This window comes from Diabrotica virgifera, chromosome 6 (assembly GCF_917563875.1).
Source record: "Diabrotica virgifera virgifera chromosome 6, PGI_DIABVI_V3a".
NCBI classification, from domain to species: Eukaryota; Metazoa; Arthropoda; class Insecta; order Coleoptera; family Chrysomelidae; genus Diabrotica; species Diabrotica virgifera.
Window position 1 is genome coordinate 250072593 of NC_065448.1, and position 22999 is coordinate 250095591.

The 22999-nt window shown below is 29.1% G+C and overlaps 1 protein-coding gene across 2 annotated transcripts in view; it reads right to left on the reverse strand.

Annotated features, from left to right (window-relative positions):
* Positions 1-1016: 1016 nt before the first annotated feature.
* The window catches only part of LOC114338581 (protein obstructor-E), a 76526-nt gene continuing 54543 nt past the window's right edge, over positions 1017-22999 (reverse strand). For both annotated transcript variants that reach the window (XM_028289197.2, XM_028289204.2), the window contains exon 5: positions 1017-4126. In XM_028289197.2, coding sequence (XP_028144998.1) covers positions 4072-4126 — 55 coding nt within the window. In that variant the 3' untranslated portion in view covers positions 1017-4071. The remainder of the gene's footprint in view (positions 4127-22999) is intronic.

A 22999-nucleotide genomic window follows, 5' to 3' on the forward strand; every position in this document is an offset into this window, starting at 1 on the left:
AAACCAAATAAAAACTTGAATCCTACATTTACAAAATATATTTTACTACCTCTGAAAAATATTTGAATGTTTTGTTTTATATTTAATTGAGTATTTTAGTCAACATTCAAATTTTTTGATTTAAAAATATTTACAGAAGTAAATATTCGATGATGTTTTGAGCCCGTTCACATGACAGGCGCTTAACGCACGTTTTGATAACGCGCGATTACAACTATAGTATTTTTACTACAAAAGCGATATTACGTAGGTCAAAATTTTTGACGTAAGAGAACTGTCAAAACATTAGAATGTGACTTTTCATTATTGCCATGTTATAATAAACATGGCAATAATGAAAAGTCACATTCTAATGTATTGACAGTTCTCTTACGTCAAAAATTTTGACCTACGTAATATCGTTTTTGTAGTAAAAATACTATAGTATTTTTACTACAAAAACGTTATTACGTAGGTCAAAATTTTTGACGTAAGAGAACTGTCAAAACATTAGAATGTGACTTTTCATTATTGCCATGTTTATAATAATCGTGGCAATAATGAAAAGTCACATCCTAATGTTTTGACAGTTCTCTTACGTCAAAAATTTTGACCTACGTAATAACGTTTTTGTAGTAAAAATACTATACATACATTTTACTTAAGACCGTTCACATGCTGTTGTTCTGAAGCCATTTTCTTGTGGCATTTTTGCAATTAACTAGTTTTGATGGGAAATAAGCCACAATTTTACCAAAAAAAATGATTGTATTAAGGTTTCGACGCCCAAATCGGGTGTCGTCAAAATACAAAAATATTAGATAATTTTTTTTTATTTTTTTTATACGTTTATTAGGCAATCTGTTATAACATATAACAATAGGCACATTTTATCTGAGAAATAATGACATGAGGAGATTGTGACCAGCGCCACACATTTCTATAGAGATAATATTAAATTACTGTATTACATATATTAACTTAGCTACTGTAACAATATTAATGTCTGTGCGGTAAATCTAATGGTGTATAGTCTCTTTAACCGTTTTGTTTCCTGACTGTTGTCTAACAAATTAATTGCAAGCACATTCGCGTGGCTTTCAAGACGTACAATGTATTTTGCACTTAACTCCACTATCACTTCACTGACGGTTTTCGTTTCCAGATCATTGTAAATATCCCTGTTAGTAATAATTAGATAATGAATTACACAAAAATGTTGTTGCTTAGTAAAAAAATTCTTCTAATAATCTATTTAATCTGACTCATTCATATCGGCAATTCATACATATATTATACATTTTAAAGTAGAAGACTTTAAAATGATATTGCCAATATTTATGAGTTGCGTTCCTGGGACGACTTTATTGAAAGATAGTTCATTCGATTACATGAAATCAACCCCAACTCAAGAATATCCGTCACAAAAAAATTCATAACATGTGATCTGTCTTTAAAAAGACAACCACATGCAATGGTGACAGTAAAATTCTCGCGCTAGAGATTCCATAGTAAATCACGAGGGAAAACCAGGAAAAAACCTCGTGATATTATCCCGACATCGTAAGTATTAGGTCTTACTTTAGTTTACTCTCAAAACTAATACCAAATTCTGATCTTAATATGTAGAGTCACAATCACTGAATAGTTTACACCTTTATTTTTTATATTGTAATACTGTAAAATCGCAGTGTCGTGCGGATTTACTAAATGTCAAATTGGTTGTCAAAAATTTTAGTGCGTATTGAAAAATAAAATAAGAAGTTATTAAAAGCTTCCAAAATGCCGTTTATATCACGCGCAAAACCAAAAGTAATTGCCAAACTCAATAATTTTAACTCAATTTTATTTAAAAAGATGCCTGTCTATAATTTCCCTTTTGTTAAATTTTGTAAAATAGATTTATTTTATTTTGATTTTTTAATTTTAATCAACCTATTCTGGGTCCGCCACTGGTATCGTTACTTTGACGTAAAAGGTGCGTTTAAACGAGGTAAAAATTCAAAAAATTGGCCCCTGAATATTAAAGGGTGTAAACTATTCAGTGATTGTGACTGTACATATGTTATTTTAAATTATAAATAATATTAATAATACATAGATATATAAACAATACTAAAATATAAAATATGTACTAACTCGATATGTTATTGACATACTAATCCTGGTATTTTCTTTCTATTGACTTCCTCTTTTAGTATGGTTAACCACATCCTACTGCATTCCACCGAGGAATTTGCGACACAGTTTGTTTCATTTAGCATAATTAAAGCCGCTTCTTTGATTATTCTCTTTTTACTATCTGTTTCTTTCAGGACTATACTTGAATCTCTCCACTGAACTCTATGTTCATTATCCCATGCGTGTTGACATATTTGAGATCTATCAAATTCTCTATTTTTAATAGCGGGTGTCCACTTATATTTTCCCCCATTTTAACTGCCTATAACTTCTAAACGGCTTAAGATAGAAAAATGCGGTTTTCGCTGAAATGTTTTATTTTAGCAAAAGTTTTGTCTGAATGTATTGAATTTTTTATATCACTTTCAAATACGAAAAAAAAAATGGCGGATTTTTTGAAAAAATGTTGTTGACTTTTTTTTAATGGAACACCCAGTATATTTTTTTGTAAATTGAAAGAAAGGTCATTCACCTATCCAGCCATATAAAGTTTTTCAAAATCGGTTGATAAATCACTGAGTAATTAGTTTTTAAAAGGAGCGGTGCAACGTGGATATCTCATACCTAAATAACATAACTACATAAGCAAAATGATATTATGTTATGTGATTTCCACATTGCATCTCTCATTTTAAAAATTATTTGCTCAGTCATTTGACAACTGATTTTAAAAAAAATTATATCGCTGGATTGCGCTGTCCCGGCCAGACAGCAATCTTACACTTTTGGCCAAGAAACGCATAAGCGCCCAATACTCCACAAGGAGGGATGGAACGAGAGAGAGAGATATCGCTGGATAGGTAAATGACCATTTTTTCAAGCTACAAAAAATATACTGGGCGTTTCAATAAAAAAGTCAACAACGTTTTCAAAAATCCGCCATTTTTTATTTAAAAGCGATATAAAAAATGGTCATTTACCTAAAAACTTGAAAAAACGGTCATTTACCTATCCAACGATATAAAAATTTTTAAAATCGGTTATCAAATGACTGAGCAATTAATTTTTAAAATGAGAGATGCAATGTGGAAATCACATAACAATAATATCAATTTGCTTAGTTATGTTATTTAGGTATGCGAAATCCACGTTGCACCTCTCATTTTAAAAATTAATTACTCAGTGAGTTGACAACCGATTTTGAAAAACTTTATATAGGTGGATAGATGAATGTCCTTTCTTTCAATTTACAAAAAAATATACTGGGTGTTCCATTAAAAAAAAGTCAACAACGTTTTTTTTTCAAAAATCCGCCATTTTTCTTTTCGTATTTGAAAGCGATATAAAAAATTCAATCCATTCAGACAAAACTTTTACTAAAATAAAACATTTCAGCGAAAACCGCATATTTCTATCTTGAGCCGTTTAGAAGTTATAGGCAGTTAAAATGGGGGAAAATATAAGTGGACATCCGGTATAAGACTGATGTTCACTTATTCTAACGTTTAAATAGTGAATTTTAAGGAACGCAACTCATAAATATTGGCAATATCATTTTAAAGTCTTTTACTTTAAAATGTATAATATATGCCTGAATTGCCGATATAAATGAGCCAAATTAAATAAATTATTAGAAGAATTTTTTTACTTACAACAATATTTTTGTTTAATTCATTAATATTTTTTATATTTTGACAACGACACCCGATTTGGGCGTCGAAACGTTATTAAAATCATTTTTTTAGTAGAATTGTGGCTTATCGTTCACATGCTAACGCGCGTTTTATGTCATTAAAAGCGTTAGGTCATATCAAAACGCGCGTTAAACGCCTGTCATGAGAACAGGGCATAAGAGACTAAACTAAGTAAACTTGTTTTTAATTACATACTCGACTAGTCATAAATCTGATTCTTCTGATCAGACTTTTATACCTTTAAAACCTCTTATAATGATAAATGTTCAGTCAGTACTTAGTATCCTAATTTCTTCAAAGCTTTCAGGTCCACATCTTTGTAGTAATCTTCGCTGAAAATGTAAGAAAACAAATTAAGTATATTTAAAATAAGAGAGGGTGAGTAGTAAACAAGACGTTGGCTCTAGGCAACTATCTAATTGTCAACAATGAGCCTGGAATGAGCCTATTCAACCGCCTATACCTAGGATGTTGGTTAAACGAGATAATAAATCCTGATGAAGAAATTAAAACTCGTATAGAAATTTCATGAGGAGCATCAATGAAACTTAGATCAATACTGTGCAATTCTCAACTAAATTACAACTAAGAACCAAGTTCCAAAAATATTATGTGTTAGTTCAGGGCGCATCTGTTTTGAGATGGCCGTTGAGAGGTGACACAAATTTTTTTACAGAAATTGCTTGAAAATAAATCAAATAATAATATTTGAGTTATCCTCCCTCTCAAAAAGGTCCGGAACATTGTTTAAATAATCAAAATGTAAAAAAATGAAGGAAAAATTCGATGTTTTTCTTCGTTTTTTGATTATAACTTTAAAAGTATTCATTTCCGAGAAAAGTTGTACTGACATAAAAGTTGCGTAATTAAATTTCCTACAATATAGAATTTGTTAAAAATTTAAAAAATAGTCATCATAGTTGCAAAATAGCAATAATTGCGAAAAAACCATACAAAAACAAGTATTCGCATTTTACGTTTTTCAACCATTTATGCTATACTTAGGAACTTCATATTTCACCCAGAAAAACTTTATGATACATTAAAACAATACTGTAAATTTCATTAAGATCGGTTCAATAGATTTTGCAAAATAAATTTTGCAATCCAGCTTTCGCAAAAAAAATTCATTTTTTCAAAATGTTACAGGACTGAAAATAAAGCAGACAGAAAATTGAAATTTTTTTTTTGCTTATAGAAGTGTACTGTACCTATCATTTGCAATTTGCAAAATTAAAATCGATTAATTACCACGGCGCCAGGAAATTTTTTAAATAAACATTAATTTTTGGTGCTACGCGCAGGACAGCGGTGTTCGATTCACACAGGTTGATTTCCACCAAAATTTCTTCCAATCTTTATCTAATATATTATTTTCTTACTCTATATTTTGTTGTATTTTAATATTTTAATTCCACAAAAATCAAACTAATTATATTATTGTTTGTGAAATATTGTTTAAACAATTGCATATGCTTAAAAATAATAAACTTTTATTCTCTAAGTTAAAATATATGAACAAAGAAAATTTTTGCTAATAAAAGTGTTATTTCAAATGACAAAGTATGTGTTTTTATTTTGCAATAAACAAATTTATTTATTTATATCGAAATGTAATAAAAATTAAAATGTTTTAATCATTATCAAAGGTCATTGGAATGCCCAATCAGAGCAAACTATCCGCTGTCCTGCGCGTAGCACCAATAATTAATGTTTATTTAAAAAAATTTATGACGCCGTGGTGTTAATTGATTTTAATTTTGCAAAATTGCAAATGAAAGGTACAGTACACTTCTATACGCAAAAAAAAATTTCAACTTGCTATCTGCTTTATTTTCAGTCCTGTAAGATTTTGAAAAAATGAATTTTTTTTGCGAAAGCTGATTGCAAAATTTATTTTGCAAAATCTATTGAACCGATCTTAATGAAATTTACGGTATTGTTTTACTGTATCATAAAGTTTTCTGGGTGAAATATGAAGGTCCTAAGTGTAGCATAAATGGTTGAAAAACGTAAAATGCGAATACTTGTTTTTGTATGGTTTTTTCGCAATTATTGCTATTTTGCAACAAGGGTGACTATTTTTTAAATTTTTAATCAATTCGATATTGTAGGAAATTTAATTACGCAACTTTTATGCAAGTACAACTTTTCTCGGAAATGAATACTTTTAAAGTTATAATCAAAAAACGAAGAAAAAAATCGAATTTTTCCTTAATTTTTTGACATTTTGATTATTTAAACAATGTTCCGGACCTTTTTGAGAGGGAGGATAACTCAAATATTATTATTTGATTTATTTCCAAGCAATTTCTGCAAAAAAATTTGAGTAACCTCTCAACGTTAAAATGTACTTACTAATATTTTTACAGATGCGCCCTGGTCTATTCGTAATTCATTAGTTTTCTAAATGCATTGTTACCTAAGTTTAGTGGCTCTGAATTATTTTCCTCTCTAGGTTCCTCAATTTTTCTTTATCTTCCTGTGTCAAGCACATTACTTCAACACCATGTGTGATTCATGATTCATGTGTGATCAATTTTTACATGCTGCGCAAAATCGAGAACAATATCGGCAAATTATGATGGAAGCTACCCACGCCTTAAATTTTGGCACGGTACTCAAAGAAGAAAAAGAAAAAAGAGAGATTTGTTATACCTATAGGATGGGAACTACTTATGGAATAAAATTCTTTTTGTACTTGTTATAAAAAAATTATAAAAAATGATGTGCCCAAGCCAACCGAGGAAAATTCTGGGTGCGCCACTGCTGGGACACGTCAACTTTTAAATTTAAATGTGCCTTTTTAAATGTACAGGGTTATCTACGCAAGTCTAGAATGGCCCATCATCTTTGGGGTTGATTATTCCTGCTGCTATAATTATTTATATACTATTCTGCTTGGAAATGAGCTGAAGACTTTGATAAAGCGTTACCGTTCCTTATCTTACCTTTGTTACCTCGAAATGATACTGCAATTATATTTTTTTATTCTTCTGGCTTATTCGTTCATCCATTGTGGTTCTGCCTTTATATTTCTTTGGTTCTTTATATTCTACGACGTCATTAAATTATTGACTTAATAGCCTAAACATTTGGCAGAGGAGGAGGCAGAGAAATTTGATTAAAATGACCATATGAATAAAATGAATGACTCCCTTGCAGCCCCCTGGCCAAAAAGAAAGTAGATACATAGCTACAGGGTGTCCCGAAAAGATTGGTCATAAATTATACCACACATTCTGCGGTCAAAAATAGTTCGATTGAACCTAACTTACCTTAGTACAAATGTGCTCATAAAAAAGTTACAGCTCTTTGAAGTTACAAAATGAAAATCGATTTTTTTCAATATATCGAAAACTATTAGAGATTTTTTATCCAAAATTGACATGTATCATTCTTATGGCAGTAAAATCTTAAAACAAAATTATAGTGAAGTTTGTCCACCACATAAAAATTTTATAGGGGTTTTGTTCCCTGAAACCCCCCCATACTTTTGTATACGTTCCAATTAATTCATTATTGTCGTATCATTAGTTAAACACAACGTTTTTAAAACTTTTTTGACTCTTAGTATTTTTTCAATAAGCCAGTTTTTATCGAGTTGCGGCTTCTTTTTTAATATATTTACATAAAAATTTTATGGGGGTTTTCTTCATTTAAACCCCCCAAAAGTTTGTGTACGTTCCAATTACACTATTATTGTGGTACCATTAGTTAAACACAGTGTTTTTAAAACCTTTTTGCCTCTTAGTCTTTTTTTGACAAATCACCTTTTATCGAGATATGGCTTCTTTTTCAAAATATACCTAAAAATGTAAATTATAAATACATTTTCAGATTATTAACAGGTCTCTATAATCGTACTTAACCATATACAAATATGTGGTGGATTCGACAAATATTCAAAATAGGTCGATAAACACTGGCTTATCAAAAAAGTACTAAGAGGCAAAAAAGTTTTAAAAACATTTTGTTTAACTAATGGTGTCACAAAAATAATTTAATTGGAACGTACACAAAAGTTTGGGGGGGGTTAAAAGAACAAAACCCCCTTAAAATTTTTATGGGGTGCACAAATTTCACTTTAATTTTTTTTTAAGATGTTGCTGCCATAATAATGCCACATGTCTATTTTCAATAAAAAATCTCGAAGGGTTTTCGATATATGAAAAAAAATCGATTTTCATTTTGTAACTTCAAAGGGCTGTAACTTTATTGTGTGCACTATTGTATATAGGTAAGTGAGGTTCAATCAACATATTATTGACCCCAGAATCTGTGGTATAATTTATGACCATAGTTTTCGGGACACCCTATATATGTATATATAGCTATATTTTATATTGGTTAATAGCATGTATAGATTCAGATGCACCTCCCTGAAATTCAGATGCGCCCCCCTGAAAATAATACTGGCGGCACCCATAATCTTTCTTTACTACATGAGGTTTATCCATAGATATATTAACAATAGATCAGGCTAGTTATAGGCCGCTCAATGCATCGAGGTGTAACGCCAATATCAAGTACAGTGGTCTAGCTATCTTTGTCTGTCGTACGACTGTGGGCGTATCTACCAAGAGGTTTAATAACATTTTATTATAATAATATTACTGTCAAGTAAGTACAAGTACCTATTTATTTTAATTTTAGTTCACATTCACAAGTAAACAAATTACTGATAGTTCGAGCTTATGTATACGCTGTGAGCTTCGCTGGTGTCGCTCCTAGCGGACTACTAATTCAACTTTCACCGGTAATTTTTAAATTTATTATTTAATTGTTATCGCTTAATATTTACAACGCAAAAAAGTAATTAAATTGTAATCGATTTTTTTAAGATTTTGCTAATCATTTTGACGTTCTATTGATGAAATATTAATTTCTTACTTCGGATACTTTCACAATTATCGTGTAGATGGCGCTAAGATTAATAGATTAATAGAACATTAAAAATACTTAAATTCAGTATTTAAAACGTAAGTATATTTAAGGTAAAAATATATACCACAGCTTTGACCAACTAATATTTTTTATAATTAATGTTTTTAATTTTAATTTTAAATTAATCACTTTGACATTTATGTCAAATTTCCGGTAAAGGTTTACAGACTTGTCACTACTGGCGCTCGCGAATTTGTAAATATCCCCTTTACGTACGAGCTCACAGCGTATAGTATAAAAAAATAAATTAGAAAATTAGAATATTATTTCAAACGTTTTCTGGTCTTTTTTCACTGTAAACTATAGGGGAGTGCATTTAGATTTTCACTTCGGAAAAAATCAAACAAGATAAAACTTTCTGTAATTTCATTAAGAAATGTTTAATAAACAACATATCAAAAAGTTCTACTCGAGAAGTGGGTGCTTCATTTTTTATTAAACAAATGAACAGCAAAGTTAGATATTTTTTTAAATAACTCCGAAAATATAATTTTTAGAAAAAAACTGACTTGACCATTGAAAAATTCAGAAAATTTTACAAAAAAAACCTTATATAAAGATTTTTCTAAAATTAAATCTCTAGCTTCTGTAATTTTTTATTTATAACGCTAAAGTCACCCTTCTCACACACATTGGCGCACTGTAAACTAGCGTTGGAAGAAGTGCACGGTTGAGTTTTTTTAATGTAATTCTTTAACTAATGGATCAAAAGAAAATTTACAAATTGGACATGAAAGAAGATCAAATAAGCTATCTTATGGTTGTAATAAAAAGAAATAAAATGTATGGACATAAGTACGGTGTGGGCGGAAAGTGAGCCTTACATGAACTTTGTTTAAAAATGATTTAAAAATGTGTAACTAATACAATTTTACTTATAAAACTCTCAAATTTGCACAACTTACCTCTCAATAATCTTACTAAACGATGTTTTGTTAAAAAAAAATCTCAAAAATTTAATTTAAATAATACGATGTCTCAAAAAATGTAATTTTTGAAAACTTCGTAGTTTTACAGAATTCCCACCACTTTAAGACGGTATTACTCAAGTTTGAATAAAGCTAATACAATTTTTTTGATATCTTTTAAAGCTTAGGATATAATCTTAAAAAACACTGAATTATTTTAGTTTAAAAATGAAAAAAACAATTTCTTTTTGAGAAAACTAAGAAAGATAACAAAAATGTAATACAAAAACCGAAAATTACCAGATGAAAAAATGTATATACAGAGCGATCAAAACTTTTTTGTGTAAAACTTACTTAAAATACATTTAATAATAAGCTTCAACAATAATAAATGTTTAACAAAAAAATTTTTTTTTAGCTCTTATACAGTATGTCTGCGTAACTTGGAACCTATTGATAACTTTTTTAATATCAGTTTTACGAAAAAAAGTTATTCTTTATAAAATACTCTGCATCGTATATAACATAAGATGCAACCATCAAATATCAAATTTTGTTAATTTTGTACGAGGTATGTCAAAAAATATGAATTTCACTCAAGAGTAAAGTACCTTTATATTTCACAATATCAAAAATTTTTATAATGAAAAGTTGTTTGGAATTAAAAATTATGTTCCAATATGTAATTATATCCTTCTAATCGAAAATTTGTTTTTTTTAATATTGTTTCAAATTAATTATACCCAACATCATTAAATTTTCACTTATTATTTATGATAACTGTTTTATTATTAATTTTATGAAGAAAGTTATTCGTCATAAATAGCTGTGCATGGTCTAACACTTAATATGCAAATATAAAATATTATATTTTATCAATATTATACGAGGTATGTAAAAAAATTATATTTCGCGCAATAAATATGTACCTTTATAGTTCACAATATTTCGATTAGAAGAGTGTAATTGCATATTGACACATCGTTTTTAATTCTGAACAACTTTCCATAATAACAATTTTCAGTATTATGAAAAATATAGGTATTTTACTCATAACTGAAATTTGTTTGATTGGATTCTACTTCTTTTTCATTTAAATATCCGCCATTTTGGATCCGCCATTTTGAAATTTAAATTTTTAATCTTTAATTCAGATTCAACAACCTGTTAAAAATAAAGACAATAAATGTTTTAGAAAAATGTTCTTTTTTATGTTCTTTTTAGAAAATCCGCATTTTGGATCCGCCATTTTATAGTTTATAATGTTAACATTTAAGTTAGGTTTATCAAAGCTCTCAAAAATAAATATACATATGTAGAAATAAATATATTTTGTAAAGAAATTATTATATTACAACTATTTTTTAAGTTATCCGCCATTTTGGATCTGCCATTTTATAATTTAAATTATCAAAATTTGATTCAGGTTCAGCAACATCTCAAAAATATCCACATATATGTAAATAAACACGTTTTATAAAAAAAATTTCGGATTTTACAACTACTTTTTAAGGATTTTTAGGAAAAAATCCGCCATTTTGAATCCGCCATTTTGAATTTGCAAATTGTAATGTCAGATTCGGGTTCAGCATAATGAAAACTAAAATAAAAACATTTTTTATCAAAATAAAATGTTGATTTCACCCATATTCTTAACATTATTTATAAAAAACAATTGTTATTGTTTAAACAATTAATAAACAATTAGCGGCGAAATTTGTGAGTAGAACTTTTTACTTTAACATATTTATAAACTAACAAAAAAAGTTTTAGAAAAATATAACCTTGTTTGATTTTTTCCGAAACATTGTATCTTTTCATTCTAATTGCACTCCCCTACTAGATATATAATTCAGTTAAAATCATGGGAATTCAACATCTTATACCTATAATAGTTCAGAAATGGAGAAGTGTTTTTATAATTGGCTATTCGTTTAAAATTATTAATGCAGTCACTGAAGGTTTTCACCTCCGATTTCGTTGAACCTACATAGATTTTCATGAAAATTGGTGAGTAATTAGAGGATACATCAAGGAACAAAGGTGACATGATGCCAACTTGTGCTTTTACCCTGGGGGTGGATGCCACCCCTTCTCGGGGGTGAAAATTATTTATTTATTATTATTTATTATTTATTTATTACCATAAGTCGATAGATGGACAAATTATAAGCAAACTTTGTTATATAAAGTTATTAAAATAAATCAACACTTTTTGAGTTATTAAAGACCAAAGATTTTATTTTTTCGTAAAAAAATGCATGTTTTAAATCGGTTTTTCACGTATAAATCAAAAACTATAAGCTTTTACAAAAAAGGTATTATTACTGAAATTAAAGATAATAAAAAATCGAATACACTTCTTATATTTCTTATATAAAGAACTAAACTAATGTTAGTTCAAAGTGAGTTATTGGCAATTGAATGTGTATTTTTTTCGACGAGTACTCAAATTCTAAGTATTCAAGCTTAAATAACGGGAAAACGATGCAATGTATAAAATATTCCTGCTAAACATTTGCCAAAGTACTTCAGAATACCTATCAAATGAGCTTCAGAACAAAGTAATAGCGTCAAAATTAAGCAAGTTATAATGAAAATAAAAGAACCGTTTCGAATTTTTTAGAAAAAGTGAAAAATAAAACATACGCCATTTCCACAAAAATTAAAATTTATAGTAATCCTTACAAGAACTTCTTTATATTAGCATAAGTAATGTTTTCGATAATTTTGACCGATTCAGAATGCATATTTTTGAAAAAAAGGTATAATTTAAAAAAATCATAATTTTTTAAATTATTGTAATTCTCATATTCTTTTGATAATAACTTCAAAAATACTCAATATACGTAAAAAATTATATATAACCAAATTTTAGTTTTTTCTGTGCCAAATATTCTACCTGTTTTACTATTTCTATAAGGTAAACATAACCGAGATACGTTTAAATCTTAAATTTTGCTGTGGGAACCATGCAACCGGGGTCATTTAACCTTTTATTTTTAAAAAAGTAAGGGGTTTAAAAGATTAGGTTTAACGTGCCTAAATAGCACTTGGAATTAACTTTCAAACAGTTTTTAGATAAACCTGATATCGTTATTCAAAATATACAGCGTGTCTACTTAAGTTGGAAACATATGGGAAACTTTTTTATTATTAATTTTACGAAAAAAGTTATTCTTTATAAAAAGTTCTGCATGCCCCAAAACCTAAGATTCAATCATCATATATCAAATTTTCTCAATATTATACGAGGTATGTCAAAAAATATGAATTTCGGTCAAGGGTAAAGTACCTTTATTTCTCTCAATATCGAAAATTCTTATGATAAAAAGTTGTTTGGAATTAAAAACTAAGATCAAATATGCAATTACATACTTCTAATTGAATTTTTTTTTTGAAATTTATGGATACCCAACATCGTTTTTAATTATTACAAATATGATAACTCGTTTATTATTCATTTTACGAAAAAAAGTTATTCTTCATAAAAAGCTTTGCATGGTCTAAAATCTAAGACACAACCATGATATATCAACTTTTATTAATTTTATACGAGGTGTGTCAAAAAATATGAAATTCGCTCAAGATTATAGTACCTTTATATTTCACAATATTTCAAGTAGAAGGATGTTATTGCACACTAAAACATAGTTTTTAATTCTAAACAACTTTTTTAGTAACCGTTTTCAATATTGTGAAAAATAAAGGTACTTTACTCTTGAGTGAAATTAATATTTTTTGACATACCTCGTATAAAATTAATAAAATGTAATATCTGATGGTTGCATCTTCGGTCTTAGGACATACAGAGGTTTTTATAAAGAATACCTTTTTTTTCGTAAAAGTAATAATACAAGAGTTATCGTATGTGTAATAAATAAAAACAAAGTTAGTATCAACAAATTTGAGAAAAATTTGGGAAATTTTTTTTAAATTTGAGAAAAATTTGGGAATTTTTTTTAAATTAGAAGCATGTAATTGCATATTTTATCTTAGTTTATATTTCCAAACAACTTTTCATAATAAGAATTTTCGATATTGAGAGAAATAAAGGTACTTTACTCTTGAACGAAGTTAATATTTTTTGACATACCTCGTATAATATTGACAAAATTTGATATCTGATGATTGAATGTTAGGTTTTAGAGCATGCAGAACTTTTTATAAAGAATAACTTTTTTTCATAAAATGCATAACAAAAAAGTTTCCCATATGTTTCCAACTTAAGTAGACACGCTGTATAACACCTGAGCGGAGTTATTCAAAAAAACAATAACATTTTTTGGAAAAATTTTTAAAAGATAAATTTTGAAAAAAATTGGGGCATAAATTTTAACGCTATTAACATGTTCGGGGGCTCATTTAATAGATATTTTTAAGTACTTTGACAAATGTTTAATAAGTTTATGTTATAAAATGCATCAATTTCCCGTTATTTCAGCTTGAAAACTTACGAGTTTTTTACTCGCCGAAAAAAATATACATTCAATTACCTATAACTCACTTTTAGTTAACACTAAAAGGTTTTTGTAGTAAGGGGTTCATTTAATTTTTTATTAGCTTCAATTTTGATAACAATAATTTTTTTGGAAAAACTTACACTTTTCGAGTTATTGATGAAAAATTGGTTAAAAACATGCATTTTTCTCAAGAAAAATTAAAATCTTTGATCTTTCATAACTCAAAAAGTTTTGATTTATTTTAATAACTTTATATAACAAATTCTGGTTGAAATTTGTCCCTCTATCGAATTATGGGGTTATTTTTAATAAAATAATATTCACCCCCGAGAAGGGGTGGCATCCACCCCCAGGGTAAAAGCGCAAGTTTGCACCATATCACCTTTGTTTATTGAGATATCCTCTAACCACTCACCAATTTTCATGCAAATCGATGGAGGTTCAACGAAATCGGAGGTAATAGCTCATATCCACCTTCAGTGACTCCACTATATGCCATATTTCAATATATTTCAAACAAAATAATTATAGTAAATAATTAGATGTTGCCAGATTATTTAATTTTCTGAACTGTTTAATACTTAATATAGCAGAATTGATTTTCTCCAGTTATTGTAATGGTTGTGTGTATTGTATTATGTCGTTCATCTACAAAAAAAATTCAATTTCCCCTTAAATTTCACAATGACACTTTCCCTGTATTATCAGTTTTAGCATTTTATATCGCTGTCCTTTATTAAACGTTCCAGACACTGTAACTTTCTTATTTTTATTTTGTTTATTATTTCGTATTCTTTGTCTATTTCTCGCAACACTTCCATGTTAGATTTCTTCTGTGTCCATGCTATTCTAAGCCTCCTTCTGCAACACTACATTTCAAGGGACTGTAGCTTATTTATGTGCTCTTGCTTCAATGTCCAGCCAAAGGCCCAGCTTTTAAGTCCATATTGCAGTATCGAAAAAACGTAACATTCGAGAGCTCTGACTCTCAGTTCTAATCTAAGGTCTTTATTGCAGAGAATTGGTTTTATTCTTACAAACGCATTTCTTACTATCTGGCCCATATTTCTATTGTTTGATCATTATTTTCTGAAATCGAGGTTCACAGGTATTTCTATTTATCAACCCTTTCTATCAGTACATTTTTAAATGTATGTTTGTTTGTATATTTGTTTTCTTAGTTATTATCAAGTATTTGGTGTTTTTTATATTCATTTTAAGTTCATATTTTTCACAGAAATTGTTTTTTTGGTTTAGTAGTAATTGGAGTTGTTCAGCAGAGCTTGCTATCATCATGGAGCCATCTGCATGTTGTTGATAGTTCTTCTGGTAATTATTATTCCTTCACTTTCACTATACTAAGCATCAAAATTAACGCACCACCTTCAAAATGGGACATTTTTGATGTCTTCTATTTCCTAAATATGTTGTCCGATTTTTGTGATTTTTTTAATATGTTATAGCTTTATTCTTCAAAAATATCGATGTAATAATATTGTTGCTAAACAGATAAATGTCATTGGATACCAGGTGTAACAATGATAGTGTGTTTTTTCCTCAAAGTTTGGAACACCCTGTGGAATATTGTGACGTATATAAAATATTGAAATTAAAACTGAACTGTAGCCTTAGGATTTTTTAACATTACGCTTTTTGATTCATTCGCTTATGTTGGATAATAAAAAAGTTAGGTACTTTAACAACTAGCAACTTTCTTCATCAAACTGACGATTTATTTATTGCTTTAAAACCAGTTGAGATATGCAAATGAAATTTGGTAGGTTTTAAGAGGTAGTTATTGTGCATTTTTTGGCATACAATTAAGAATTTTATATTCACCATTGGAGTGCATACGGGTAATATTACCGGGTAATATGACCCGTATGCACGCCAGTGGTGAATATAAAATTCTTAATTGTATATCAAAAAATGCGCAATAACTACCTCTTAAAACCTACTAAATTGTATTTGCATATCTGAACCGGTTTTAGAGTAATAATTAAATCGTCAGTTTGTACGAAAAAATTCAACATCCCGTATCTCGGAAACGAAGCATTTGCGGACATATGTTTATAAAGCAAATGGTCATTATTTTTTCATGCAGAATTACGCCTTAAAGTTTGTCGCACTTATTTAGAAACACCCTGTATTGATGAAGAACGTTTCTAGCTGTTAAAGTACCTAACTTTTTTATTATCACACACAATCGAATGAATCGAAAAGCAAAATATTAAGAAAGCCTATGACTATAGTTAAGTTTTAATTTCAATATTTTATACAGCGTGTCTACTTGAGTTGGAAACATATGGGAAACTTTTTTATTATTAATTTTACGAAAAAAAGTTATTCTTTATAAAAAGTTCTGCATGCCCCAAAACCTAAGATTCAATCATCAGATATCAAATTTTCTGAATATTATACGAGGTATGTAAAAAAATATGAACTTCGTTCAAGAGTAAAGTACCTTTATTTCTCTCAATATCGAAAATGCTTATTCTGAAAAGTTGTTTGGAAATAAAAACTAAGCTCAAATATGCAATTACATGCTTCTAATTGGAAAAAAATATTTTCCAAATTTTTCTCAAATTTATTGATACTAACTTCGTTTTGATTCATTACACATACGATAACTCTTTTATTATTACTTTTACGAAAAAAAGGTATTCTTTATAAAAAGCTCTGTAGGTCATAAGGCCGAAGATGCAACCAACAGATATCACATTTTATTAATTTTATACGAGTTATGTCAAAAAATATGAATTTCACTCAAGAGTAAAGTACCTTTATTTTTCACAATATTGAAAACAGTTATTAAAGAAGTTGTTTAGAACTAGAAACTATGTGTCAATATGCAATTACATCCTTCTAATTGAAATACTGTGAAATATAAAGGTGCTATAATATTGAGCGAATTTCATATTTTTTGACACACCTCGTATAAAATTAATAAAAGTTGATATATCATGGTTGTGTCTTAGATTTTAGACCATGCAAAGCTTTTTACGAAGAATAACTTTTTTTCGTAAAATGAATAATAAACGAGTTATCATATTTGTAATAATTAAAAACAATGTTGGGTATCCTTAAATTTGAGAAAAATTTTTTTTTTCAATAAGAAGCATGTAATTGCATATTTGATCTTAGTTTTTAATTCCAAACAACTTTTTATCATAAGAATTTTCGATATTGAGAGAAATAAAGGTACTTTACCCTTGACCGAAATTCATATTTTTTGACATACCTCGTGTAATATTCAGAAAATTTGATATCTGATGATTGAATCTTAGGTTTTGGGGCATGCAGAACGTTTTATAAAGAATAACTTTTTTTCGTAAAATTAATAATAAAAAAGTTTCCCATATGTTTCCAACTCAAGTAGACACGCTGTATACGCTAGAATATTCCACAGGGTGATCACATGAGATATCACATTAAAAGTAAATAACGCCTCACTGGATCCTAGTCCGTTTCTAAACTCAAACTGACTATCATCTATTCCTTCTTCCAGTTTTCTTATTTATACGATCATTTTCTAGTTTCAAATATAATTTGAAAACATGACTTAGGTATTAATGATATTGTTATGCAGTCTCTAGCCTTTGTATTTTTGGGGATAGCACAAAAGGCGCAGAATAATAATTACAATTGTAAATTGTTTGTATGAATTTTTCACGTAAATTAAGAAGCATGAACATGCCAAAACTAAATTTAATTTGTCTATTATAAATAAATTTTCTTTCCCATAACTTGCAAGATACTACCTTAGTTACCTATTGGCTAATGGAACTCACACAGTCAGTCATTCATATACCTGTTATTTTAGTAATTTATTAAATGGGAATTTGAAACCTATACCTAAGGAATATAAATAAATTGATCACCTTACCAGACGTATTATTTTACTGAGATAATACTTTATTTAAAAGATATTGAAGGACAAAAAGGACGATCAAATTAATGTATTACGATTCTAGGTCATAATAGGTATTGGGCCCACCATTAAAAAAATATTACCTCCCCAATTAGACTTTTTTTATTCAGTTATTCATGTCGAGTCAGACAACTTTTCTATTTCTGAAAATTTTCGGGAGGGGGCGTTTCGCAAATATAGAAGTTTCTAAGCTGTGGTGCCTCCAACAACTGGAGTAGTCTTAAACATTTGTGGGACAATATTATCAGTTAATTGTAAATTTTTTTATCAAACAATCCTGCAAAAATCAACTGTGAGGGTATAAAAGTTATGACTCATTTTGATGCGTGCACCTCTTGCTTGTGGGGGCAAACTATGTATTATAGTCATAAATGATGATTTTTTTGCGGAATTGTTTGATAAAAATTTACTTATAATATTATCCGACAGATTTTTAACGGTACTACAGTTATCGGACGCACAAAGCTTAGAAACCTTAATATTTACGACACGTCCCTTCCCGAAAATTGTCCGAAATAAAAAAGTTGTCCGACTCAACATAAATAACTGGATAAAAAAGTCTAATGAGGAAGGTAATAATTTTTGTTTATAACAGGTACTATACTTTTTTTATAATACAGGGTGTCCCAAAAAGATTGGTCACAAATTATACCACGCATTCTGGAGTCAAAAATAGTACCTAACTTACCTTAGTACAAATGTGCTCATAGAAAAAGTTACAGCCCTTTGGAATTACAAAATGAAAATCGATTTTTTTCAATATATCGAAAACTATTATAGATTTTTTATTAAATATGGACATGTAGGTATCATTCTTATGGCAGGATCATCTTAAAACAAAATTATAGTGAGATTTGTCCACCCCATAATAATTTTATGGGGGTTTTGATCCCTGAAACCCCCCTTCCCAAACTTTTGTGTACGTTCCAATTAATTCATTATTGTGGTACCATTAGTTAAACACAACGTTTTTAAAACTTTTTTGCCTCTTAAGTATTTTTTCGATAAGCGAGTTTGTATCGAGATGGGTCTTATTTTTTAATATATTTACCTACATAAAAAATTTATGGGAGTTTTGTTCCTTTAAATCTCCCAAATGATTGTGTACGTTCCAATTATACTATTATTGTGGTACCATTAGTTAAACACAGCGTTTTTAAAACTTTTTTGCCTCTTAGTCTTTTTTTTTTGATAAGTCACCTTTTATCGAGATGTGGCTTCTTTTTCAAAATAGACCTAAAAATGTAAATTATTAATACATTTTCAGATTATTAACAAGTCTCTATAGTCGTACCATTTGCGGCAACATTTCGCCCAGAACCTTTATATAGTCTAGTCGCAACATACTCGCAAATACTCATCTAATCCTTTTCATTTTACTCAGTTTTTGAGTATTTAGAAACTGTCTTTCGGTCCTTTTCCTAGACGAAGAGAAGGTAAATGCGTGGCCTAAGTGTCCTCTATTTTCGTCGTCTCTACGTGATTATATATTGTAAAATCCGGAGATATGGGATGCAGCCAGAAAGCAGTTTATTAACGAAAAGTCTTAGATTTAAAATATTGTTTATTATATTTTTATTTCAATTATTCTAATTGTTTAAAAAGTAGTAAACTTTGTATCCATATACAAATATGTGGTGGATTCGATAAATATTCAAAATATCTCGATAAACACTGGCTGATAAACACTGGAAACCAGTTTGTTTAACTAATGGTGCCATACTAATAACTACATTGGAACGTACACAAAAGTTTGGGGGGGGGGTTTAAGGGAACAAAATCCCCATAAATTTTGTATGGGGTACACAAATTTCACTTTAATTTTTATTTAAGATACTGCTGCCATAAGAATACCACATATCCATTTTCAATGAAAAATCTCTAAGAGTTTTCGATATATGAAAAATAAAGAATGTGTGTGTACTTTGTACGCACGTAAGAAGATATTCTTCTATTATATAATAGGTAATTTAAACGAAGTAAATATACTTAAAAGGTTATCTGTACTTATTTTATTTAAAAATCAAACTAACTTTCTTATCTACCACTTTCAAAAAAGAAGAATATCTTCAAAAATTATATAATAATATACTTACAATCATAAAATCTATAAAAAAAAATAAAAAAATAATAACTTGCTTGGGGCTTGAACCCACTTCACGTCTACCGCGCCGTACGAAAGTTGACGCCATTTCAAACTGCACCAAACTCTCGTATACGTCATGTGGGAATATACACAAACTAAACGTTTACATCATAAATTTATATGAATTTAATAAAATTATTAGTTTGATTTTTGTCGAAATAAAATACAACAAAATATAGAGTAAGAAAACGATATATGAGATGAAGATTTGTAGAAAGTTTGTTCGTAATCAGATTATGTAAATTAAAGCATTGCCTACTAATAGGTAACTACATTATTTTGTTTACATTTTCCAAATAGATAGGTATTGAAACTATTAGGTATTTCTAACTGAAACATTTAGAATTACGTACCTGCGGATTTTCAAAACTATTTAAAATCACTATAATTATAAATTTGATTTTATTTCTATCCACACATCAATAAAACTAATATTATACAATATTTTTGTTTACCGATAACCTCCATATTGAACAATTATTGACACATCATTTCAAAATTTCAACACCCAATCAGAGCCCGTATAACAACTAATACCATACTGTCGGTGTGCGCATGCGCGCGGATCAATCAAATTTTACCCTCAATCGATTCGCCGCTAAAGAAGAATATCTTCAAAAAATTGATTTTCATTTTGTAACTTCAAAGGGCTGTAACTTTTTGTGTGTGCAGTATTGTATATAGGTAAGTGAAGTTCAATCAACCTATTTTTGACCCCAGAATCTGTGGTATAATTTATGACCAATCTTTTCGGGACACCCTGTATATAGGTACTACAGAAGAATTACCGAGTTGGCAGATATAAATTATTTATCATTAGTGTATCAAATATCTGTTCTTCTCTGACCGTCCTTTTTATTCTTTCGAGTCTGCATAAAATTAATAAAATATAATAATACAAGATCTCTTCACAAAAGAAAACAGCAAATTGTGAATCTTATTTTGTGTCAATTTTGTACTGCTTTCACTAAATTACTTTATCCAAAACGGCGGCTCATATGAAAAAAAGAAGAAAGATTTTTTTGTCACCAATTCAACGAGGAATTCAAAAATAATGCTTAATTTGAAATAACTCAGTGGCATACTATTTTTTTCTTTAAACAAATTGAAACCATGTGGTAGGGGAGCAAAGTATGCTAAATGTGCAGTCACTCGAGCGCTTTGGGGACCTATTGGGTTGTGGAAAGTAGGTCCTAAAACCAAAAAAAGTTAAGTAAAGTTTTCCATTTTAGTGGGCGCTTGCCATTTTTTAATTTAATTTTCCATTTCCAACAATGGTTTTTTCCGATTATAAAGTCATCTATCCATAATTCGAAAAAATATTTCGAATAAATGTTACTTATTTTTACGTAAGGAATCCAAATCTGCAATAAAAAATGAGGATTCCCATTTAAGATTTTAAAGTAACCCCCCACCCCACCTCGGTGGGAGGTCGTGTTTGGTGCCATTCGATAGATTTTTTAAAAATATTGAATAAGTGTATTTTACAGTTTTTCGATCTGATGTTCATTTCGCGAAATATCGTGGGATTCGTATTTAAAATATTAAATTTACCCCCCCCCCCTCTCCGTGAGAACTCGTGTTTGGTATCATTCGATAGATTTTTAAAAAATATTGAGCACCTATTTTTTAGTTTTTCGATCTGTCATTCATTTCGCGAAATATTCGCATTTTTCTTGTGAAACTTTGGGACTCGCCCATTTCCTTACGCCTGGCTCAAATCGTCAGATTTTTTAAATATACACTCTTTTGCATGTACTTAACTTACCTTATCTTATTCTGACAATTTCGAGTTTTTTTAAGGGTAGATTTTTTTTTCGGGCCCCCCTTAACGAACTCCCATGTGTTAAGAGCCAATATATGGTAGAGGTACATCTACAGGGTAGCAGGTTTCTCCCCATATGATAATCTGACGCGCTCGAGTAACTGCAAAAATCCCCGCTTGGGCTCCCCTACCAATGCGCAAAACCTCTTAGACAAGGCGAAAACGGCGGCTTCGTTGGAAAAATATTACCATGAGATGTTTTTGCATAATCACATTCGTGAGACACCCCAGAATAAGGTTCAAGAAGTCGCCTACGTGATAATTGGTCCCAATTTGTTTAACAATTTTTTGTTAAATTAAAATTGCAAAAATTAATATTTGTGGCCCAGACAAACTTTTTTAGGATTTTTGGACCATTCTGAACAAAAAAGTTCTCATGTAATTTTTCACTAAAGTTGATCGTTTTTGAGTTATAAGCAATTTAAAATTGAAAAAATGAGATTTTTAAGAGGAAACAGTAGCGATCAACAGGTAGCTAAAACGCGTTCCAAGATTGCGGCTGTAATTTTGAATATTTTTTCGACATATTTGGCACACGTATTCGTAATATAATAAAGAATGGCGGTACTTACAGAGCCCAATTTGAAAAATATATTAATATGTGGAAATTACTCTGTAATTAAATACAATATTAAAAAAACGAGCCTGTACCGCCATTAAGAAGAACAAAAAAATACACTTTCTTCAAATAAACTTTTTTATCCGATGCCTAGATTTTGTGTCATTTTGGAACTACTAAAATTTTTTATTTCATTAGTAGTTCCAAAATGACACAAAATCTAGGCATCGGATAAAAAAAGTTTATTTAAAGAAAGTGTATTTTTTTGTTCTTCTTAATGGTGGTACAGACTCGTTTTTTTAATATTGTATTTAATTACCGAGTAATTTCCACATATTAATATATTTTTCAAATTGGGCTCTGTACCGCCATTCTTTATTATATTACAAATACGTGTGCCAAATATCTCGAAAAAATATTCAAAAT